Source organism: Chelonoidis abingdonii, chromosome 23 (assembly GCF_003597395.2).
Source record: "Chelonoidis abingdonii isolate Lonesome George chromosome 23, CheloAbing_2.0, whole genome shotgun sequence".
NCBI classification, from domain to species: Eukaryota; Metazoa; Chordata; order Testudines; family Testudinidae; genus Chelonoidis; species Chelonoidis abingdonii.
Window position 1 is genome coordinate 2,051,398 of NC_133791.1, and position 22,550 is coordinate 2,073,947.

General features: G+C 47.1%; 1 protein-coding gene across 4 annotated transcripts in view; it reads left to right on the forward strand.

Annotated features, from left to right (window-relative positions):
* The window catches only part of CHD5 (chromodomain helicase DNA binding protein 5), an 86,441-nt gene that overhangs the window by 24,950 nt on the left and 38,941 nt on the right, over positions 1 to 22,550 (forward strand). For 3 of the 4 annotated variants that reach the window (XM_032763734.2, XM_032763735.2, XM_032763736.2), the window contains exons 3-11: positions 8,883 to 9,062; positions 10,368 to 10,486; positions 11,331 to 11,569; positions 13,428 to 13,552; positions 16,183 to 16,306; positions 18,217 to 18,383; positions 18,945 to 19,166; positions 21,059 to 21,265; positions 21,413 to 21,624. In XM_032763734.2, coding sequence (XP_032619625.1) covers positions 8,883 to 9,062; positions 10,368 to 10,486; positions 11,331 to 11,569; positions 13,428 to 13,552; positions 16,183 to 16,306; positions 18,217 to 18,383; positions 18,945 to 19,166; positions 21,059 to 21,265; positions 21,413 to 21,624 — 1,595 coding nt within the window. Of the gene's footprint in view, positions 1 to 8,882; positions 9,063 to 10,367; positions 10,487 to 11,330; positions 11,570 to 13,427; positions 13,553 to 16,182; positions 16,307 to 17,930; positions 18,005 to 18,216; positions 18,384 to 18,944; positions 19,167 to 21,058; positions 21,266 to 21,412; positions 21,625 to 22,550 lie in introns of those variants that run through there. The other variant, XM_032763738.2, reaches the window with a different exon arrangement.

Here is a 22,550-nt window from a genome sequence, read left to right on the forward strand (position 1 = left end):
AGCTTTTCCCACCTGCTGTTTATCTGGTAGTCTCAGACCAGTTCCTAGTAGGCTAATGATCATATAATGAAAAGCCTTTGCCAGCACTGCCCCCTATCTCAGCTGAGTAGCCAAGGATTGAATAGTTATGGAGGATGAAGCACGCTTTACCCTGGGGAATAGACCAGGACAGGGTTGAGCAAGAGCAGAGCTAAACGCATGCTGGTGCTGCCTGGGTGTGGCTTGTTACCATCACACTGGACCTGGTTATGTAGGACACAGCCTAATGTTTTATAGGAAGAATCTACATTGCTAAATATAATAATAGGGAACAGCTTCCCCCCCCAGGAGAGGGGGTGGTCCATGGGAGCGTCATGATAGAACTCATGGTCCCTGGCTGATTGGCTCCCTTTGCACTGTGTGTTTTGATCACAGCTCTGTGTGTCTGTTGCTTTTTCAAACAATCTTCCTGCCAGCAAACCTCAGTGGAAATATCAGTCCTGCGTGCAACTTCAGATCAATCAGTCCTTCTGACTTCTTGGCTCCCATCCATTGATTATTGCCAATTAATGTGACTGCTCCCTATGGCAGACACAGAACAAAATCAAAGTGTGAGTTCTGGGTAAGGCAGAAATATGCAAATGCACTGCTAGTGAGTGCAGAAGGTGACCTCTGGACCTCAAGGCCTTTGGCCAGCCAAGGTCAGCCAGCAGCTGCTAGCTCTTCTGGCAAGAGCGCATCCTCCTGGCTGGGCATGGAGTAGCGGTTTTCTTCCCATATGGCACCCCCCTGCCAGTGCTCACTCAGTTGTGGTGGTGGTGGTGTCTTCCCACAATTCACAGCACTCTCTGTTTCCGACTAAGCCTCTGGCTAGGTCACCGTGTAGTCCCCTCAGTTCTGGGGTATCAAAGTCTCACTAGACCAGCTGTCCACGTGGCACCTCCAATATCCTGCGCCATTTCCCAGTGGCTGGTAAGGGAACCCAGCCCCCACACACTGGATTCCAACCCCGAGATCCTATAACCAGCAGCCAAGATCTGCCTAGTCCCACTCTTTGCTACTGCTTCCCTGTGCTTCTTCCTACCCTGCCTGCTCAGACTTTCTTCCCCCACCCCCAGCTCCTCTGGGCTTGACCTATCTTCCAGGACTAGGATTCCAGGGCTTATTTTCACCCTTGGTTTCTTCTTTCCCAGCTCTCTTCTCTCATAGAGTGACTGCAGCCTGTGTCCCTGCAGCCTTTTTCTGCTGCAAACTTCCTGGCTTTATACCTTACCCAGCTTCTCCTCTAGTGAGGCTTCATCAGCAATTGGTCATTTATAAATCTGTGGGCCTCCCTTCAGGTGCAAGTGTGAAGGGTAATTGGCCTCTTTTGGGCCACCTCAACACCTTCAGGGCTTGTTTTGGTGAACACCCTATCACATATCCTCCTCTTTCAGACTGCAGCCCCTGGGGGTGCAGATGCCTTACTGTCTTAAAAATAACAAAACTTTTTTTTAAAGTTTGGGGCTCTTTTTATTTGATGTTTGGCTTTTGAGCCTTTAGACTGCACTCTGGTCACATTTTCAAGATTTTCTATGCAAACATAAGAGCTAGAAACTTATATATATATATAGAAACATATTCAGCAGGGGTAGGCAACCTATGGCACGCGTGCCGAAGACGGCACGCAAGCTGATTTTCAGCAGCACTTACACTGCCTGGGTTGTGGCTACCGGTCTGGGGGGCTCTGCATTTTAATTTAATTTTAAATGAAGCTTCTTAAACATTTTAAAAACCTTAGTTACTTTACATACAACAATAGTTTAGTTATATATTATAGACTTATAGAAAGAGACCTTCTAAAAATGTTAAATGTATAACTGGCACCTGAAACCTTAAATTAGAGTGAATAAATGAAGACTCGGCACACCACTTCTGAAAGGTTGCTGACCCCTGATATACAGTATATGTGAGATCTCAGATTCTCATGTGGTCACCTGACTCCAGGAGCTGAAACTTTAAGGAGCACACCAAATATTGTGAGACTCATGATAAAATCAGGACTGTTGACAACATTGCTGCCTTAGCAAAGATTAGGGCCAAGATTTTACAATATAATGTGTGGGGAGGGGAGAGTTCTCTTATCCTGCTGGTCACCATCAGACTGAAATTATTTGGGTGTTGCATTCTCTTTTTAACCTTCTCCTTTTCAAGGAAAGACTAATGTTGCACAGGGGATTTGGCCTTTGGCTACAGGCTGCCAGTGGGGCTGCTGCCCTCTCTGCCTTTCCTTTTCTCCATTTGGCTATTGCTGTTTTCTTTTCTAGCCCGTCTCTTTCACGTGTCTGCTCTTTTTGGACTCCTCGTTACTTAGCACACATGAAAGCAGAACAGTACCATTTGCACACCAACATGGTATTGGGTCCTGATGGCTGTACTCAGGCAGAGCTATCCTTGGGTTCAGTGCGACTGCAGGCGAGGTCCCATCGACTCCATGACAGAAACGGGAACAGCTCAAGATACTGATATGTTGGCAACTCAGGGCTGTAGGAAACCGTATTGCCCACAGTGATAACAGATAGAAGGAAATCATTTCTTCTTGCTCCCACACTGCAGAACTTGGGATATTGTACACCTGGGAAGGGGCTTTGTGTGGTGTCAAGAGAAGAGTAAAATGCAAAGCGTGTGTCTGGACTGTGAAATGTAACTGATTTACAGCGAGACGGCCTGGGGGGTGGGGAGAGCTGTGGTGCCGTCAGTGCAGCAAATAACAGAGCTGAAGAGAAACTGACAAAATTGGTGTTTGATAATCTAACCGATGTAACACAACGAAAGAAATCCTGTCTTCCTTGCATGGTGTCAAGTATCAGAGGGGTAGCCGTGTTAGTCTGGATCTGTAAAAGCAGCAGAGAATCCTGTGGCACCTTATAGACTAAGAGACATATTGAAGCATGAGCTTTCATGCATCCGACGAAGTGGGTATTCACCCACGAAAGCTCATGCTCCAAAATGTCTGTTAGTCTATAAGGTGCCACAGGATTCTCTGCTGCTTTTACTGTCTTCCTTAGCTCCCAGAGTTGCCATATGAGAGTTCCATTTTATTTATGCAAAGGCATAAACAAATACAAGGCAGAAATCCATAAATTACCTTGTTTGATGTCAATCAGAGATGTTGCAGAACTTGAAATTTTAGGATCTTTTAGAAAAGCAGTTAGCTGTCTCTGTCTAGGACATAGCATATGTCACTGGTTAGAGCTGTTGTTTTCTTTAACACATCATTCAGTTTTTTAACATAGAGATTAATTTAGCATTCGTTGCTCTCTATTTATTTGTCTGTTTTATACTGTCAACTATCAGAATAGTACCTGGGGGCTACCTTGCAGTAGCCCCAGGTGATTTTGTGAAAATATATATATACACTCATCACAAAGGATAGGCTGAATAAACATCCACTTTACGTAACTAGGGCCAGAGATCCCCGGTGCAGCATTGACAGTGAAGTAACAGCATGATTTACAGATACCTATCTCATAGAATTGGAAAGGACCCTGGAAGGTCATTGAGTCCAGCCCCCTGCCTTCACTAGCAGGACCAAGTACTGATTTTGCCCCAGATCACTAAGTGGCCCTCTCAAGGATTGAACACACAACCCTGGGTTTAGCAGGCCAATGCTATCCCTCCCCTTGGACAAGACAGCTGTTTCCAATGTCATCTGTGTTGCATTATTTTCCATTTAATTTATATGTAGGCTTTTCTATTACTCCTGGGGGAAATCTGCGCCACTGTGCAATGCAGAATTTTGCAGAAATTTATGTAGTGTGTGCAGAATTTCCTTTCCCCACAGAAATGGGCTGCAGTGCTGCTAGCTGCCACTAGGGGCCATTGGACACAGCAGAGCCCAGATTGCACATAGAAGACACTGCTGAAGGCAAGGAGAGCGAGCTAGTGCGTTCCTGGCAGCTGCAGTTCCCAGCATGCCCTGAGGGAAGGCGAGGGCAGCGTGCGGGAAACTCCGTGCAAGCCCCAGACTGAGCATCAAGCTATTTCTCCCTCTGCATCCCGGGGCTTGGGGTAGGGGAGAGGGAGGGGTATTTGGGCAAGGGGGGCCCTCAGCTGTGTGCGTCATGGGGTTCGAGTGTATTGGCTGCGGGGGCCCTGCAGGTGGGCTCTAGGGAGAGAGGTTGTTTGTGTCTGGCTCCCTGGCTGGGCTTGGGAAAGGGGGGCAGAGAAACAGGAATTGGGTTGTCATAGGGCTTTCTTTAGCTCTCTACTCCTGGGGGATTTTGTATGTATCTGTATTGTTACAAACATACTTGCAGACAGGTATTTTGAAATAACTTACCAAAATAATTGAAACTGCTCTGATTATGTAGTGTTATTCTAACAAAATTTGTGGAATTTTGCAGAATTTTAAATATTGTGTGCAGAATTTTTAATTTTTTGGCACAGAGTGCCCCCGGGAGTATTCTGTGGTGCTCACCATTGTAGTTTCTGAGCATTTAGCACATATTGGTGCATTTGTACTCCCAGCATGTCTGTGATATAGGTAAGTATTCTTGTCTCCATTTTACAGATGGGACACTGAGACACAAGGTCACCCAGGAAGTCTGTGGCAGAACTGGGTTTGGATATCAGAACATAAGAATGGCCATGCTGGGTCAACCAGTGGTCTATCTAGCCCAGTATTCCTGTCTTTCAACAGTGGCTGGTGCCAGATGCTTCAGAAGGAATGAACAGAATGGGGCAATTTATTGAGTGATCCATCTCCTGTTGTTCAGTCCCAGCTTCCAGCAGTCAGAGGTTTAGGGACCCCTAGAGCTTGGGGTTGCATCCCTGACCATCTTGGCTAATAGCCATTGATGGACCTATCCTCCCTGAATTTATTTAATTCTTTTTTGAACCCAGTTATACTTTTGACCTTCACAACATCCCTGGCAATGAGTTCCACAGATTAACTAAAGTAGTACTTCTTACGTTTGTTTTAAACCTACCTATTAATTTCATTGGATGAGCCTGGTTATATGCGAAGGGGTAACTGGCACTTCCTTATTCACTTTCTTCACACCAGCCATGATTTTATAGACCTCTATCTTATCCGCCCTTAGTTGTCTCTTATCTAAGGTGTCATTTTAATCTCTCCTCATATGGAAGCTGTTCCATCCACCTAATCATTTTTGTTGCCATTCTCTGTACTTTTCCCAATTCTAATGTATCTTTTTGGAGATGGGGTGAACAGAATTGCATGCAGTATTCACGACATGGGCATATCATAGATTTATAGAATGGCATTATGATATTTTCTGGCTTATCATCTATCCCTTTCCTAATGGTTCCTAGCATTCTGTTAGCTTTTTTGCATGTTGAACAGATGTTTTCGGAGAACTATCCATGACTCCAAGATCTCTTTCTTGAGAGGTAATGGCTAATTTAGACCCCGTTATTTTGGGATTACATTTTCCAATGTGCATTAGTTTCCATTTATCAGCACTGAATTTTGTCTGCCATTTTCTTGCCCAGTCACCCAGTTTTGTGAAATCCCTTTGTAACTCTTTGCAGTCAGCTTGGTCTTAAATATCTTGAGCAATTTTGTATCATCTGCAAATTTTGCTACTTCACTATTTACCCCTTTTTCCAGATCATTTATGAATATGTTGAACCACACTTGTCCCAGTACAAGTTCCTTGTGGCACCCTGCTATTTACCTCTCTCCACTCTGAAAATTGACTCTTTATTCCTACCCTTTGTTTCCTGTCTTTTAACCAGTTATTAATTACCCATGACAGCTTACTTTGCTTTAGAGCCTTTGGTGAGGGACCTTATCAGAGGCATTCTTAAAGTCCAAGAACACAATATCCACTGCATCACGCTTGTCCACATGCTTGTTGATGCCCTCAAAGAATTCAAATAGATTGATAGGAGTTCCCATTACAAAAGCAGTGTTGACTCTTCCCCAACAGATCATGTTCATTTATGTGTCTGATAATTCTGTTCTTTACTGTAGTTTCAACCAATTTCCCAGATACTGAAGTTAGGCTTACCACCCTGTAATTGTCAGAATCCCCTCAGGAGCCTTTTAAAAACAATCAACGTTAGCTATCTGCTGGTCATCTGACATGGAGGCTGATTTAGGTGCTAAGTTACCTAGGACAGTTAGTAATCTTGCAGTTTCATATTTGAGTTGAACTAGTACTCTTGGGTGACTTACATTTGGTCCTGGTGACTTGTTACCTGTTTAGTTTCTCAGTGTGGGACAGATCCTCAGATTTGCCATCTAAAAAGAATGGCTTAGGTGTGGGAATCACCACACCTCATATCCTCTGCAGTGAAGACTGAGGCAAAGAATTTATTTAGCTTCTCTGCAATGGCCTTGTCTGTCTTGAGTGCTCCTTTAGTACCTCAATCATCCAGTGGCTCCCACTGATTTTTTTGACTGTCTTCCTGCTTCTGATGCCCTTTAATACTTTTTTGCTGTTTAGTTTTTGTGTCTTTTGTTAGCTGCTCTTCAAATTTGTTTTTGGCCTGCCTAATTATTCTTCTACACTTGACTTGCTAGGGTTTATGCTCCTTTCTATTTTCCTCAGTAGGATTTGACTTCCAGTTTTTAAAGGATGTCTATTGTTTAGCCATAGTGGCATTTTTTGGCCCTCTTGCTGTTTTTTTGAATTTGGGATATACATTTAGTTTGAGCCTCTTTTATGGTGTTTTAAAACAGTTTTCATGCAGTTTGCAGGCATTTCATTCTCTGTACTATTCTTTTTAATTTCCATTTAACTAGCCTTCTCATTTTTTGTAGTTTGCCTTTTTGAAGTTAAATGCTTCAAATGCTTCAGGGTGGGGTTCTTAGGTAATTTCCTCCCTAGAAGTATGTTAAATGTAATGACATTATGGTCACTATTACTGAGTGGTTCAGCTATATCCACCTCTTGGACCAGGTCCTATGCACCACTGAGACTAAATACAGAATTGCCTCTTCCCTTCTGGGATCCAGGACTAACTGCTTCAAGAAACAGTCATTAATAGTGTCTAGACATGATCTCCTTGGATTGCATAATGAGGTGACATGTTTCCAGTCAATATGGGGATAGTTGAAATCCCCCATTGTTATTGGGTTCTCTGTTTTTGTAGCCTCTCTAACCTTCCTGTGCATTTCACAACCACCATCCTGGACAGGTGGTCAGTAGTATATTTCTACTGCTATACTCTTATTATTCAAGCATGGAATTTCTGTCCACAGAGATTCTGTGGTGCTGTTTGATTCATTTAAGATTTTTACTACATTTGACCCCATGCTTACTTGCACATGGAGTGCCACTCCCCCCACCAACATGATCTATTTCATCATTCCCATATATCTTGTATCCTGGTATTACCCTGTCTCTCCTCTCCTCTTTAATAGGATATAGACAGGGGCAGCTCCAGGCCCCAGCATGCCAAGCGCGTGCTTGGGGCAGCATGCCGCGGGGGCGCTCTGCCGGTCGCTGGGAGGGCAACAGGCAGAGTGCCTTCGGTGGCGTGCTTGCGGAGGGTCCTCTGGTCTCGCGGCTCCAGTGGACCTCCTGCAGGCATGCCTGCGGAGGGTCCACCGGAGCCGCGGGACTGGCAACCGGCAGAGCACCCTCTGCGGCATGCCGCCGTGCTTGGGGTGGCGAAATGTCTAGAGCCACCCCTGGATATAGAGTATCCCCTTTAATAAATCCTTCCCTATGGGATGTCTGTCTGTCTGACCTGTCGGCTTTCTCCCAAGCCTTAGTTTAAAAACTCCTGTACAACCCTTTAAATTTGACATGCAGGCAGCCTGGTTCCATTTTGGTTTAGCTGGAGCCCATCCTTCCTGTATGGTCTCCTCCTTTCCCAAAAGGTTGCCTAGTTCCTAATAAACCTAACTCCCTCCTTCGAACACCATTGTCTCCTCCACACATTGATACCCTGCAGTTCTGCCTGTCTACTTGGATCCCTGTCTGGAACTAGAAGCATTTCAGAGAATGCTACCATGGAGGTTCTGGACTTCAATTTCTTACCTAGCAGCCTAAATTTAGCCTCAAGGACCTCTCTGCTACCTTTCATTGTGCCGCTGGTTCCTACATGTACCATGACCACTGGCTCCTCCCCAGCCCTGCATTTAAGTCTGCTTAGATGTCTCGAGAGGTCTGCAGCTTTCACACCGAGCGGGCAATTCACCATGCAGTTCTCCCAGTCATCACAAACCCAACTATCTATATTTCTAATAACTGAATCCCCTATTACTATTACCTGTCTCTGGAGGGGAATCCTTAGTGTGAGAGGATCCCATGACATCATCTGGAAGGAGAATCTCAACTATGGGATCGCTTCCCTCCACTCCAGGCTGATGTGCTCCTTCCCCAAGTCTTTCAGAGGCTGTCAGACTGGGGTGAGATTGCTCAACTGTCCTGGAAAGTCTCTGTCTCCCTTAGCTCCTCCAGTTCAGCCACTCTGGTCTCAAGAGCCTGTACTCAGTCGGGGAGGGTCATAAACTGCTTTCACCGAATGCGCACATATGTCATCTGCCCACAAGGTGCATTCAGTACAAAAAACTGTACAACCCGCACTCTGCTGCTGGTCTTCTGTCTGCACCATTATATAGCAGATCTGCTGAGTCCCAGTCCTGTGCCTTAACCAGAGGACTGTGCTTCCCCTGCAACAAAATTATGAATGGAAAACAATGTTCCTGCTTGCATCTCCTAGAGTCAGACCCTTCTTACAGCCCAGATTAGGCCAAGTGGGAGTGGTGTTTCCGTGGCTTCTGCTAGGGTGTTGCTATCCACATGTACTGTGGCTGGAGTGTTTTAAAATGTAAAAGTAACAAATGGGAATGACTGAATCTGGCAAATGACCAGAGGGGTTTGTGCAGGGAAGCTGGGGAGGGGAGATCCTGGCCCTTCCTTCACTGTCCCTTCCTCTTTTAGGGAAGCAATGATGAAATATCTGAAAATGAAGAGGAATTGGAGGAGAAATCTGAGAGTGAAGGAAGTGACTATTCGCCCAACAAAAAGAAGAAGAAGAAGCTCAAAGAAAAGAAAGAGAAAAAAGCCAAGCGGAAGAAGAAAGATGAAGAGGAGGAGGATAATGAGGAAGGAGGTTTAAAGGTACCTACCATTAGACTGTCCAGGACCTAGCGCTCCATTAGTCGGGTTGTTTTTGAGAATGGGAGCCTTAGGACACCTCCCTGTTACTCTCTCTGAATGCGAGGATAGGCGGTGGCAGCACAGCTTGTGGGAAAAGGCCAAGGGGCCTGGTTTTACCAGGCACTCTATCCTGCACTTCCTCAGGAGGAGTTTCATTTCAGTCTCTGCCCATATCCCTAACTGGGGGTCTGATCCTGCAGGGAATGGACTGCTCCCGCTCCCACTCCCACACGCTCCCAGAAGAGCTGAGGGCACTCGGCACCTGGCAGGATTGGTGCTTGGGAGAGCTGTGTGGAGGAGGAAATTCTGTTTCATGAAGGATGTGGAAATTTGGCTTTGTTCCAAACTGGAGCAGAAACTAAAATTTTGAAATTCTCCAAAGAAAAATGCTGACCTTTTTGTTTGTTTTGGGTTGATTGAAACATTTCATTTCAGTTTTGACTTACTTTTAAAATTCTGTATTGTATTACAAAATAAAAAAAATTCACAGTGGAAAGCCTGAAGGGTTTTGTTGTGACAATGTTGAAATGGGACATTTCGATATTGTCATAACTTTCCCTGTTTTTTCCAAAACAGAATTCCAGCAAAATGGATCTGATTTCGGGAAGCTTGTCAGTGTCGATGGCACTGTGTATTCTGGTGGGAAATGATTCCCTCCAAGTTACTTCAACCAGCTCCAGCCCCTTGTCCCTCTGTTATTTTGGCTCCTAGCTGCTCTTCGGAGATCTCTGTTGCACAGTCACCGGTAGTGCCATTGAGAGTTGGGTTTCATTTGTGTATCTGGTTCTGTGGAAGAGCAGATGGGAGATGACTCTCTGGCTCCTCAGATGTTAAAAGAGCCTTTGCTTTTCCAAAAATCCACTAAAACCAGGGTCATTCCTCCCCAAGGTGCGGAAAAGCAGCAGCACCCAGTGAGTCACTGGAGTGGACTGGGGCCTTGGGCTGTCACAGCTAGTAGCAAATGGATTTTGCCACAGTTCCCATTGACATTACATTTTGTGGTGACACTAAAGCTGTGGAGATGTGACACTGTGGTGGGGTTAGGGCAGCATTTGGAAGGCCCCGTATTGTTTTCAAGCTAGGTAGTGTATTTGTTTACTAAGTACTGGTGCACACTCCGTCTTTCAACCTACAGAAACAAATCCCCATGGTGTGGATGTCTAGGAGTAGCAGGTGGCGTGCAGTATATAAGAGGCGTGGCTGTGCACCGCTTGTTCGTAGCACCTCAGTTATTTGCATTAAGTAAACCCCTTTGTAAATCCATAGGAGCCCAAGAGCTCAGCGCAGCTAATGGAGGAATGGGGCCTGGATGATGTGGATTATATTTTCTCGGAAGAAGATTACCATACTCTGACTAATTACAAGGCTTTCAGTCAGTTTCTCAGGTAAGAGGCTGAACAGTGGAGCATTGTGCCTATGGTTGGGGATCTGTTTTGTCCTTGGTTACTACCCAATCGAGTTGATAAAGCCAGGACATTAGAATCCTAATTCTTCACCAACAGAAAACCAATCACATGCAGTTTACTGACATTCTGCCAGACTGCACTATCAGCTTCTCATCACGTGCAGGATCTGGGCTACAATCTCTCTACAGAGACTCCGGATGTATCCCAAGGGGGGTTCTGCTCTCACCCATAGCCAGTTGGACTCTAGGAGGTCACTGTTTGCTTTGAGGGTGAGGTTAGATGCAGCAGGGAACAGTTGCAATGTCATATCATGGTGCTATACAAGTAGTAATGAATTAGCCCTGATTCCAAAGCATTCTTTTTGTCTGTATATGTTTGCTGCCCTGGTGCATTATCTATACCTTGGTGCTTTACCACATGTCTGAGAGTTGTTCTTCTGGACAGTTTTTCAAGGGGTTTCATTGCAGGACTGGTTGGAAAAGGCAGAAACATTTTCACAAAAAAATAAATTTGCCCAATTTTTTGTTGTTGAAAATTGTGAATACTCTCCCCCCCACCCCCCGCTGTTCTTTAAACTGGTTGAAAACAACCAAAGATTTTTTTTGGGAAAAAAAATCATTGAATGTTTGAACATTTCCCCTCTCTTTCCTTGCTAGGGCAGTTTTGGTTTCTCCCATTTTCAGTGCATCTGTGACTCTTCACAATCGGCGTCAGGCATTGGCCACTAATTCATGTGACGCTTTTCCCCAGCACGTGATGAGTTAAAACAATCAGACTGCAGAGGAGCCCTGTTACTGATGTTTTTTCCTGCCCCACCCTGCAGGCCTCTCATTGCCAAGAAGAATCCCAAAATCCCCATGTCGAAGATGATGACGGTGCTTGGTGCCAAATGGCGAGAATTCAGCGCCAACAACCCGTTCAAAGGCAGCTCGGCTGCAGCAGCAGCGGCTGCAGTGGCTGCAGCCGTGGAAACAGTCACCATTGCACCCCAGCTTTCTGTCAGCCCTCAGCAGTCTGCTCTGCCCATGGCCATCAGGAAAGCGAAAACCAAGGAGGGCAAAGGTAATGGGCCAGGCAGGAATGAATGGCTAACCAGACAGCTTGGGTAGAGCTTGCAATGATAAATGATACATTTACTTGCAATATATTATTTAGCCACTAGATGTGTCTGTGTGCTACCTAGCTAGTTCCAGACAGGATTTGAAGCCTGGTAAGCAAGGGAAACAAAGCTGGAAATTGAGCTCTGGGGAAACTTGTGTGTATCTAGTTTGTATTTGTTTTCTACAATAAATGCCACAGATGAACTGTGATTCCTTATATCATGACTGATCATGTTAGCAGGACCATGGAAGATTGTATAATGTATTTGTATCCTATTTTAAATAAAGCAATAATCATAATATTTCTTAATGTGATACCTGTGTTGCAAAAGCAGCAAAGAATCCTGTGGCACCTTATAGACTAACAGATGTTTTGGAGCATGAGCTTTCGTGGGTGAATACCCGCTTCGTCAGATGCAAGGATCTGTGTTGCAAAGGATCTTAAAGAGCTTTATACATATTCACTAGTGAAATCTCGCAACCGCCTGGAAAGTGCACTTTTCAAGCTGGTGTGAATTTGCAGGGCAGTAAGATCAGGACTGAGGGGCGTTGGAAAATCTGTTGGGGGAAACTCAAATGGAATAGTAGGGGTGGTAGGATGCAGGGCAGGGCATTGGCAGAGCAGATGTGTTCTGTCTGTATGCCTCTGTAATATTCAGTAGTCTGGACTGACCTAGGACATTCAAGAACAGTCAAGAGACCACAATAGAAAAGATTACAAAAATAACATATAAGGTATTTGATTTCCTAGAAGGCAGGTGGAAGGACACTGCCTTCAAACCCCGTTTGCAAGCACAGGGCTGACCTGGTTAATCTACAGCAGCTCCTATGGAATTGATCTTATTTTTACTGAAATGAGTCTGTTACCATTAACATTTTCCTGCTCCTGATGGCGGAGACGGGAGGCTTCCCTCAGCCTTCAGAAAGGGCTTCATGAGTCATTGGAAGAAAAAATGGGGAAAGGGAGGAGGGAGAGGAATCTCCCTTTGTTCCTACAGTGTTTTTCTTCATGAAGTTTCTGTTCCAATTATGCAGCAATCAATTCCCGATGCCTCGAGAGCTTTGAAAGGAGCAGCCGGAGAGGCTTGGTTCAGTTTGCAACAGTTTTCCTTTCCCATATTTTTAGTGCAGCATCTCTCAGTCCACTTGGTTGATCTTGTGGGAGGAAGCTGTCATCTGTTCCCCTGGCCACACCCGGAGAGGTTAGTTATTTGCACCCATCTCTGCAGTATCTGAGCTGCAGTCCCTTTCCTGGCCCCTGGGGGGCAGGCTGCACTCTTCCCCCAAATACAAAGCAGTTAAATATAAACCCTGGTTTATAAGTGAAGCAGTTGGCCATCCCTCAGTATTTGCTTAGGGTTCCCACTGCGAAGCCACAGAGAGCCAAGAATACAGGGGAAAGTAGCACCTTCGGGGAAGGAGACATGCTGCTTTCATTGTTCTGCTCTTGCATTTATAACAGTTCAGTGAGGAATGTATGTGAAGCATCATTTTCAAACAGGAAGGAAACTGTAAAAATGTAGAGCCTTGGTTCTTTCCCAGCACTGAACGTGGGACCTTCAGCACCAGAGCACAGGCCTTTGCCTCTTTAACAAAAGGAGTCGCTCTGTTAACAGGTAGCAGTAGTAGGCACTTATCCTCTGTGTGGATTCAGTGTGTGTGGGGGAACAGGATATGATAAGCTAGAATGTTACGCAGGCAATGCAAACACTTAGAAGATAGTTGAATGAAGGTAAGTTATGAGTGATGGGATTTGGGGAGAATGTGGAAATCAAGGCGTCCATCATTAGAATGTCAAGAAAATCTTTCTGTTCATTTAGGTCCAGGAGTGCGGAAGAAAATCAAGGGCTCCAAAGATGGGAAGAAAAAGGGGAAAGGGAAAAAGATGGTGGGCCTGAAATTCCGCTTTGGAGGAATCGCCAACAAAAGGAAAAAAGGCTCCTCAGTAAGTGCTGTCTGTCTCTAAACGGTGGATGTTGGTGCTGGTGGAAGGTGCTGGGTGGGCAGCCCTGGAGATTGGAGTCCTGTTTTTCCTCATTTTGGGTAGTGGCCAGGCAGGCTTCCTCCCACAGTGTTCCTTATCCTGCCTGAAGCCCCAGTCACGGATAGGAGAAGGGTGTTCAGTTCTGTAGCTCATTCAGTTTTGGCCTCTTGCTGCCAAGAAGGGAGACAATTATTGCCAGTTGCACTGATGGGCAGTGGATGTGGATACTTGTCCCACAGAGCTGGGCTGTGACCATCAACCCATTTTGCACAGGGGGAAATTCACTCCTGTGCAGAGAGGGGCCAGCACACCAAGGGCTCAAATAGAATTTAGATAGGGCATTGGCCCTCTGCACTGGCATGCATTTCACCCACTGGGAGCACCAAGCTTCCTTTAGCTGGGGAAATGCTGGCAGTCCCTCTGCACTTGGCCCTGGGAAAGGAAATCTTAAAATCTCATTTGCGTTTCTTTGTTAAAACCAATCTTTCCTCAGTGGGTATTCTACCCTTTGGAAGAGAACTGCATCCAGGCTCACGTTCCTAGAGATGGCATGTTTGGGAATTTCTTCCACTAAAATCATAGAATCAGTTTTAATACTTTGCTGTGGTGAGTTCAGTGATAACATCATTTCAGATTTCATTGGCAAATAAACTCTTTAGGGCCTGCCCTTGTGCTGAATGCGTGTCAGAGAGAATTATCAAATGCTTTAATTATATTACCATATCTAGCCTGTGATTTTCCAGCACAGCTCTTGGAGTAGACGACCATAGGAATAAATGCAGGAACAAACAAATCTGTAATACAGTTTGCATGCTGTGCATTTGGAGGTATATGAATATCAAAGGTATGCAGAGTATTTTAAAGAATAAATCTTTTAAATAACTGTTGAATAAGGACAGAACTCCTATAGGTTTTGATAATATTGATCAGAATCCCATTAATTCAGCCTTATTGGAGTTCACTAACCCTCTGGATCCATTGCACGTAATATAACCAGTTTGTAAATTACTTTTGTGCAACAGAGATTCAAGTGAAAGAAATATTTTTGAACCAGTCCACTGCAGTAGTTTTCAATCATAAGTATTGAATATGTGGCAAATTTTCAAAAGTGGGCCCTAGATTTGTGCATTCACATTTTCAAGTGATGCTAAAAGCTCAGAGTTGCTCCCGCGGTTAGTTAGAGGACTAAGTACAGGGTGTGTGTGAATCAAAGCTTTGTGGAGATGGGTTTAGGGTCCAGAATGAGAATTTAGACATGTTAATTTTAGGCGTGATGTCACAGTATAAGTTTTAGCTCATTTAACTATTTGCCAAAAAGAAATCAGCTAAGTAGTGAGTGTGTGAATTTTTGTGTGCACGTGCGCGTGCCGGGATTACAGCAGACCAAAGCAATGGAGGTGTGTGTGCCCTCACCGTATCGGTCCTGGAGAGGTAGTGCAGCCCCCCAAGCGAGGGAGAGGAGGAGAGCTCCCCACTTTTAGCAGAGTATGTGGTGGCTTTGTTTCCCCCAGCCCTGCTCCCCCTCACTTTAACAGACACACATGCTTGTTTCGTGCTTTTCCTGGCAGGGGCTATTCTGGGTGAGGCCTGGAGTTCTGAGCCCTCACTGTGTTGGATAGGCAAAGCTCCTGTTGGCTGGATCAGTCCCGTTTTGTGATCCAGACAAAATCTGAACTGTGCTCAAATAAAGTATCTCGAGGCAAGCTACTTTTAAAGGGCACGAGCCAACAGCTCTTTACCTGCCAGGCCCTGGGTGAGGATGCTGCATTTCTCCTGCAAGACTAAACCTGTCTGGTTGCCTATGCTGTAACCCCGACTCACCCAAGCCATGCCGTTGACTCCCCTGAGGCTGTTGGCATCAGTAAGGGGTGCAGGGAGTGGCCCTAGTGGCTGAGGTGTTAGATCAGACCATTGGGCCTTCTGGTCCAGTGTCCTGCCTCTGGCCAATCCCTGGTGTTCAGAGGACACTGAGCCATCTCAGAATGACCCTTGGCTGGTTGTGCAGTGCAGTCTGCATTTGTGAAGGTGTTGTCAGAGACAGCCAGGGGAGCCCAGCCTCCGCTCTTCTCAGGTAAGTGGAGAAGGAATTGGACTGTTGCCTGATTTAAATGCCTTGATTTGCACCCTTTAAATCTGCACTCAGAGTCTTTCAGTGATTTGGGATCTTAACCTGCCTGCTCCCTTCAGCGGCTGCTGGTGGTGCCAGTCTCTCTGCAGAGCTGAAGGGAGAGAGCATTGTCCCGCAGACAGCAGATACAATCCAGCCCTATTTGGCTCGACACTGAGTCCGAGAGACTGGTGTAATACATACGATTTACTTGGTGACACACTCTCGTAACCTCTGCACAGTGGCACCAGGAGCCGTATAAGCCTGCATGTGGCCTATCCCTAAATACTCAATGAGCCTGCAAGCTTTACTGCTTGCTCTCAATGGGCTCAGCCCCGAAGAGCTCACTCAGTGGACTGTGTTCTCCCTGTGCATTCACCCAGCTCCTCGGTGCTGTGCTCCTCCTGCCACAAGGCCTGGTCCTCTAGCAGCGGGGGACGAGAAACCAATGCTTTGCCTCTGTGTGGTTTGATTTCCCTTGCAGAGTGAAGAGGAGGAGCGGGAGGAGTCGGACTTTGACAGCGCCAGCATCAACAGCTCTTCGGTGCGCTCTGAATGCTCGGCGGGCTTGGGGAAGAGAGGGAAGAGGAGGAGAAAGAAAAAGAGGAGTAGGCCATTTCTTTGTACTCTGCTCCTGTTCTGTTTGGATTTCCCGCTTTGATGTGTGCTTCTCTGGTCCCTGGAGCCCTGTGTGGGAGCTTTCACTGCAGCATCTGACCCTGGCTCCGTATGGGGGTGTGTGGGGGCGAGGGCGCCTTCATTCACACTCAGCGTGAAATGCCACTGCTGGCTTGTGTCTCGCCAGGGCTGTGAGCAGCTCCCGTTCCTTCAGCACTGCCACGCAGCCCCAGCACAGCTGCTTTGGAGGGAGAGCCCTGTCTGCTGGCCTGGCATTGTTCCCCTTTCATGGAAACGGTATTTCTGGGAACATACCACCAGTAAATTTAGCCTTATAGTGTGACCAGCCACATAGGCCAAGGTGTCTAGCTGACATTTGGACCGTAGGGGAGCATGAAGATGTGAACAAGATTAGATTTTTTTTGCCTATGTTAAATGCCAGAGTAATTTGCAGGGCACATGCTTCATTCAGTCTCATGGACGTGCCCTGGGATAAGAAATGCATGCAAGCAGCAGGACAAGGCACGCAGCAGGGTATTGGATCAGACGTATATATCATTTTTGGATACCACTGATTTTTTTAGCAACACTTTCTCTGCTTCATTGCTACTGAAAAAATCCATAAAGGTCCCTTTGGACTGAACTGCCCAGAAGTGTTCCACGGGCACCAGCTCGGCAGCTTCTCTCTCTGCCCCCGAAGGACTCCAGGAGCGAAGTGTACGACTGGTTTCCCTCCACCCTCCCGGTCTTCCATTAACTGCAGCAGCTTGGCTCCTCCTCAGCTGTTGCTGGCTCAGCACAGCCATCTGCTCGATGGCAGCACTGGCCCCGCTGTGTTCGCAGCTTGGGCAGTCATTCACTCTTGTAGTGCGACAGAAAAAATCCTTTTCTTTATATCTTCTGTCCTTGCTCCCCACAAGATACTTCAGATCCAGAAATTCCAAATGTCCTGTAGCTTCTTATATTCACCCTCAGCTTATACCTCCAGCCAATCAAAGGGAAGCTTCTGGATGTGGGGCTGGAAGCGTCTGCTGGGATAGGAAATGAGACTGTCTCACGTCAGCCATGCATAGGCCTGATTCTCTTACACCGGTGAGAGCTGAGCTCCCGAAGACTGGGACTGGCTGCGAATCAGTCCCCTCCACGAAGACGGAATCTGTTTAGTCTTTTTGTTTGTTGTTCATGTTGCAGCAGTACATGGAGACCCCATTGTGCGAGGTGCTGTACAAATACCTAGTGAGAGGCAGACTCTGCCCCAAGGAGCTGATAGTCTTAGTAGATCAGGCTGACAAAGGGAGACTCATTATCTTCCCTAGTTTCCAGATGAGCAGTTGCGCACAGAGCGTTTCAGTGACTTGTTCAAGGTCACTCAGGGAGGCTGTGGCAGAACTGGGACTGAGTCCTAGTCCAGTGCCTTAACCATAGAGCCATCCTGCCCTTCCTTGTCCCCTGCCGTGCCAGGTTGGAGGAGCTCCTGCCTCTACAGAGGGAGACCAGAGTAGCAAAGAGGAAGAGTCCTTCTTGGCTGTGTTACTGTTGCATGGTACATTTGCAGTTGATGGTGATGGTATCTGCGGAGGTTTCTCTGACTGGCCTCCCTTGCAACCTCTCCAGGTTCTGGCATTCTCCATTGAGAGCCTGAAGGAACCAAAGGATGATACAGTGTGGAGAGAGAAAGAGAGACAGAGGTGAGAGGATGCTGTGTGCAAAGACCCAGATAAACTGATGCTGAGGGACAGAGAGGTAGGGGAATGTAATAGATGGGGACTAAGGTGGAATGTTCTCTTTCTTTCCGTAAATATAATTAATCCTTTTACAAGAGAAATTGTCTCATTTCCTCCTGGGAAAGCATGTGATGGCTGCTGCTTCTCTGACTGTCCTGTGTGTCCCTTGTTCTTAGTTGAAGAAGGTGATGGATATGAGACCGACCACCAAGATTACTGTGAAGTCTGCCAGCAAGGAGGGGAGATTATCCTGTGCGACACTTGTCCTCGCGCCTATCACCTCGTCTGCCTGGATCCCGAGCTAGAGAAAGCACCCGAGGGCAAGTGGAGCTGCCCTCACTGTGTGAGTAACTGTGGGGTTGCTTTGAAACTAGGCAACGTTGCTGCTGAAAATCAGCTTAGATCATAGTTGGGAGCACTAATTAAATGAGGGTTGCTCTTCTGAAGAGAGTAGTGTTCAGAGATTTATATGTCCCACCCCTTGCAGCACATGGAATTATCTAAATCACAGCCGCACCCTGCCCAAAAGGAGCCTTTGTTTTTCAGTTGGTGCTGTGTGATCATTGGCTCTGAAACCATGTCCGGGGCCAAAGCAGCAGGACTTGTGTAGCCAAACTTAGTTGCAGTATTCCCCAGAGGGAGCTAAGATTCACGTTGGAAATGGTCTTGGCTCCTGGATTCATGGATCCAAATCCCTGCCAGGCTGACTTAGCTTCTCAGCCTCCTCAGGCAGTTCCTACCCCGACAGGAGCTCTTGCAGCTGAGTGTTCAGGTGCTGAGAATTGAGAACTCAGCCCACAGGGGAAAGCGCCCATGTGTGTTTAGACACATATCAGATACCCCTGGGGCACTGGATGGGCCACCTAAGTAAATACTCAGCACTGTGCTGATGCCTCTTCCCTAGGAGAAGGAAGGGATCCAGTGGGAGCCAAAGGAAGAGGAGGAGGAGGAGGAGGAGGAAGGGGGCGAAGAGGAGGAGGATGATCACATGGAGTTTTGCCGTGCGTGTAAGGATGGCGGGGAGCTGCTGTGCTGTGACACCTGCCCATCTTCCTACCACCTGCATTGTCTGAACCCGCCTCTGCCGGAAATACCAAATGGTGAATGGCTCTGCCCTCGCTGTACAGTGAGTGTTAACAGCATTTGTCCCCACTCTCACTTCCTCTTGGGCAAGGAGTGGGGCTTAGCTTGACCTGAAGGTTTCAGAACTAGAAGCTAGAGTCAGGGTAGTCAGGTGCCCCTCTCCGAGCTCTGATCCCACCCCCCTTTGATGTGCCCGCCATCCCATGCCCTCTTCCCCGATGGGCCTGCCATCCTGCCCCTCACTTCCTGCTCTGCAGAGTCTGTCACCCCCTCCCTGGCTGCCTCTAGGGCAGTGGCTCTCAAACTTTTGTACTGGTGACCCCTTTCACTTAGCAGGCCTCTGAGTGTGACATTCCCACCCTCTTATAAATTAAAAACACTTTTTTATATATTTAACACTATTATAAATGCTGGAGGCAAAGCGGAGTTTGGGGTAGAGACTGACAGCTCATGACCCCCCATGTAATAACCTCGCGACCTCCTGAGGGGTCCCATCCCCCAGTTTGAGAACCCCTGCTCTAGGGCTTGCTGGGTCTCTGTAAGGCTCCGTTTCCTGCACAGACTCACTGCCTTATGCAGATGACCGGTTATTTCCCTGCAGCTTTTTAGATTAAGTGTCAGGTCCCATGTGATGTATCTCCTGCGTGAAGGAATCTCCCCACCAGAGGCAGCCGAGCTGCAGTGGCAGGTGGGCATGATTTTTGGAGCCCGTGGCAGCACTGAGAATTAAATATGGGAATAGTGAAACAGTTATTACTTCCCAGCCCATTGTGTCCGCAGCTGGGACATGTATAGCATAATGGCCCCTCAGACAGAGCCATCCTTCTCCAGCATGCGTGGATCCAGGGGATGGATCTGCCATCATTCAAGGTGCCTTGGGGGGGGGCACTCTCACACCCACCCCAGCCCATGTATTTCACCCTCTCACTCAGGCTTACTTGTTACTGTCTGACCAGTAAAGAAGGGCACTGATTAAGAATCAAGCCCTGGGGTTGACATAGCAGTTTGCACCGACCTCAGAGCACAGCAATTCCTTTCAGGACTGTCCAGGCTGAGTCAGAGGCGGCAGGCCTGGCTCTGGGGTTGTTAAAAACTGACCAGTTTGTTTCATGACCTTGGGTTCCCTTGAGTCTGGCCTAATTTACTGCCAGTTGCTGCTGCCTGTCCTGCCTGGGGATTTCCCACCGTGGAAGCAGTTTCCAGTTATGGCCCAGACTCCAGCAGAGACTGCTCGGGGGGCTTTGGCTTAGTACTCCTTCCTCTCTGCCCAGGCAATGCCCTCCTTCCCTGGACAGCTTACTCCTAGGGGGTTTCTGCATCACTGCACAAAGCAGAATTTGTGCAGAATTCATGTTCCCCGCAGAATTCTGTTTTCTCCAGCAGAATTTGTGATTTCCACCGAAATGCTTCCTTTTAGTAGAAATCACAATTTTCAGACCCTGCCCCCTGACAGTTCCTGAATCCTTTTTTGTTGTGTGTATTGTGACTGACATACTTGCTGACAGGTATTTTGTAATAAGTTACCAAAATAGTTGAAACTGGCCTGATTATATGGTGTTGTTTTGACAAATAAAATATAGAGAGTTTTGCAGAATTTTAAAATATTGCGTACAGAATTGTTAATTTTTGGTGCAGAATTCCCTCAGAGTAACAGCTCCCCTCACGGCTTGGCCCGGGCAGGATCTGTGCTACATTCCCCCACTGCAGACCTCTTTGCCCTCCAGCAAACTCCACTGCCAGTGCAGGCCCAGTGCTCAATCCAGGCCAGGTCTGATGTTCAGCCATTGAGAAGCCAGGAGCTTGGTAGTGATGGGTTGGGCTTTCCCTAGTGTTTAAGGGCTGTGCTGCCAGGGGAGAGGAAGTGGGAAGTGCTGTGTGGGGCCCATTTTAAACCAGGAGTGTGTATGTGTTATTTTTACCACCTTTTATTCTCAGTGCCCTCCCTTAAAAGGCAAAGTCCAACGCATCCTGCACTGGGTCTGGAGAGAGCCCCCTGCCCCCTTCCTGTCTGGGCTCCATCCGCCTGACCTGGAGCTGTCTGTCCCTCCACCAAAGCCCCTGGAGGGGATCCCGGAGCGGGAGTTCTTTGTGAAATGGGCAGGGCTCTCCTACTGGCACTGCTCCTGGGTCAAGGAGCTGCAGGTAAGAAGCAGCGTGGCTGGTGAGAGGGGGACTGCGTGTGGTGCGGCCCATGGCTGGGCCTGGCACACCTGTGGCCCTTTTCGACAGGTGTGGGGGCAGTGCTGAAACATAACCAGCTCCCCACTTTGTTGCTGTCTCCGGGCGCAGCTGGAGCTCTACCACACCGTGATGTACCGCAACTACCAAAGAAAGAACGACATGGACGAGCCCCCGGCCTTCGACTATGGCTCTGGGGATGAGGACAGCAAAAGCGAGAAGCGGAAGAACAAAGACCCGCAGTACGTCAAGATGGAGGAGAAGTACTATCGCTACGGCATCAAACCCGAGTGGATGATGATTCACCGAATCCTGAATCACAGGTGGGGAGTTGTGTGGGAGAGAGGGGTTGGGCGTACAGACTCCTACAACTCCTATAAGATCAGGGGGCAGATAGAGCCTCGTGAAGATCTGTAAAGAAGGAGTTCCGAGTGAAAACTGATGCATTCACCTTGCCTCCCTTTGCAAATGAAGGTGCAGGGAGCTGTTTCTCCCCATGTCATTAGTATGGAGTGTGTGATATCCCAGTCCTGCAGAGGTTTTTGGGGTGGTGATTTATGGTGATCAGCTAGTTTTTTGGGGGGGGAACTAGCATTTCTGTAGCAAACAGTATTTCTCTGTCAATTCTAGTTTGTGGGAAATATTCATTAAGCAACGGTTAGATCTGCTTGTGCTAGGAACATAACGTCCCGCAGGGTGATCAGGGAGATGTTGGCGAAGTTACACACACAAAGCATTTCTAGTTTGGATTCTACCCACTGACGTTATTGAATCTGGCCTTGAATGTAGACAGCCCAGAGTGTAGGGATCACCCAGGCAAGTGCCATGTGGCCATTCGTGACACAGCACTGTAATATTAGAACACAGACAGCCTGGTGTTTTGATAGGATGGGTGCTGCTCATGTGTGTCACCAGTGTTAACCCAGAACAATTCCACCAGGTCTAATGGAATTAATCTGAATTTCCAGACTCTGTAAGTGAGAGTAGAATTTGTCCTGCGATGTCTCTCCAAGGCCAAACTTTCTCCTGGCCAGGGGATGGGGATTTACCTATTGCTTTGCTTCTGTGACACTTATTTGCTCATCCTAAAGAGAGTAAAGCTGTAAACTTATTCCAAGGTTATCATCACCTTGGAAGCTCGTTACAGAGCTGAAAGTGAGGCCAAAAATGAATTGTTGCATTATTTCCATTTCTATTAACTTGCACATTAAAAATATAGATAGTAAATTCTTCCAAAAGGTGGATCTTG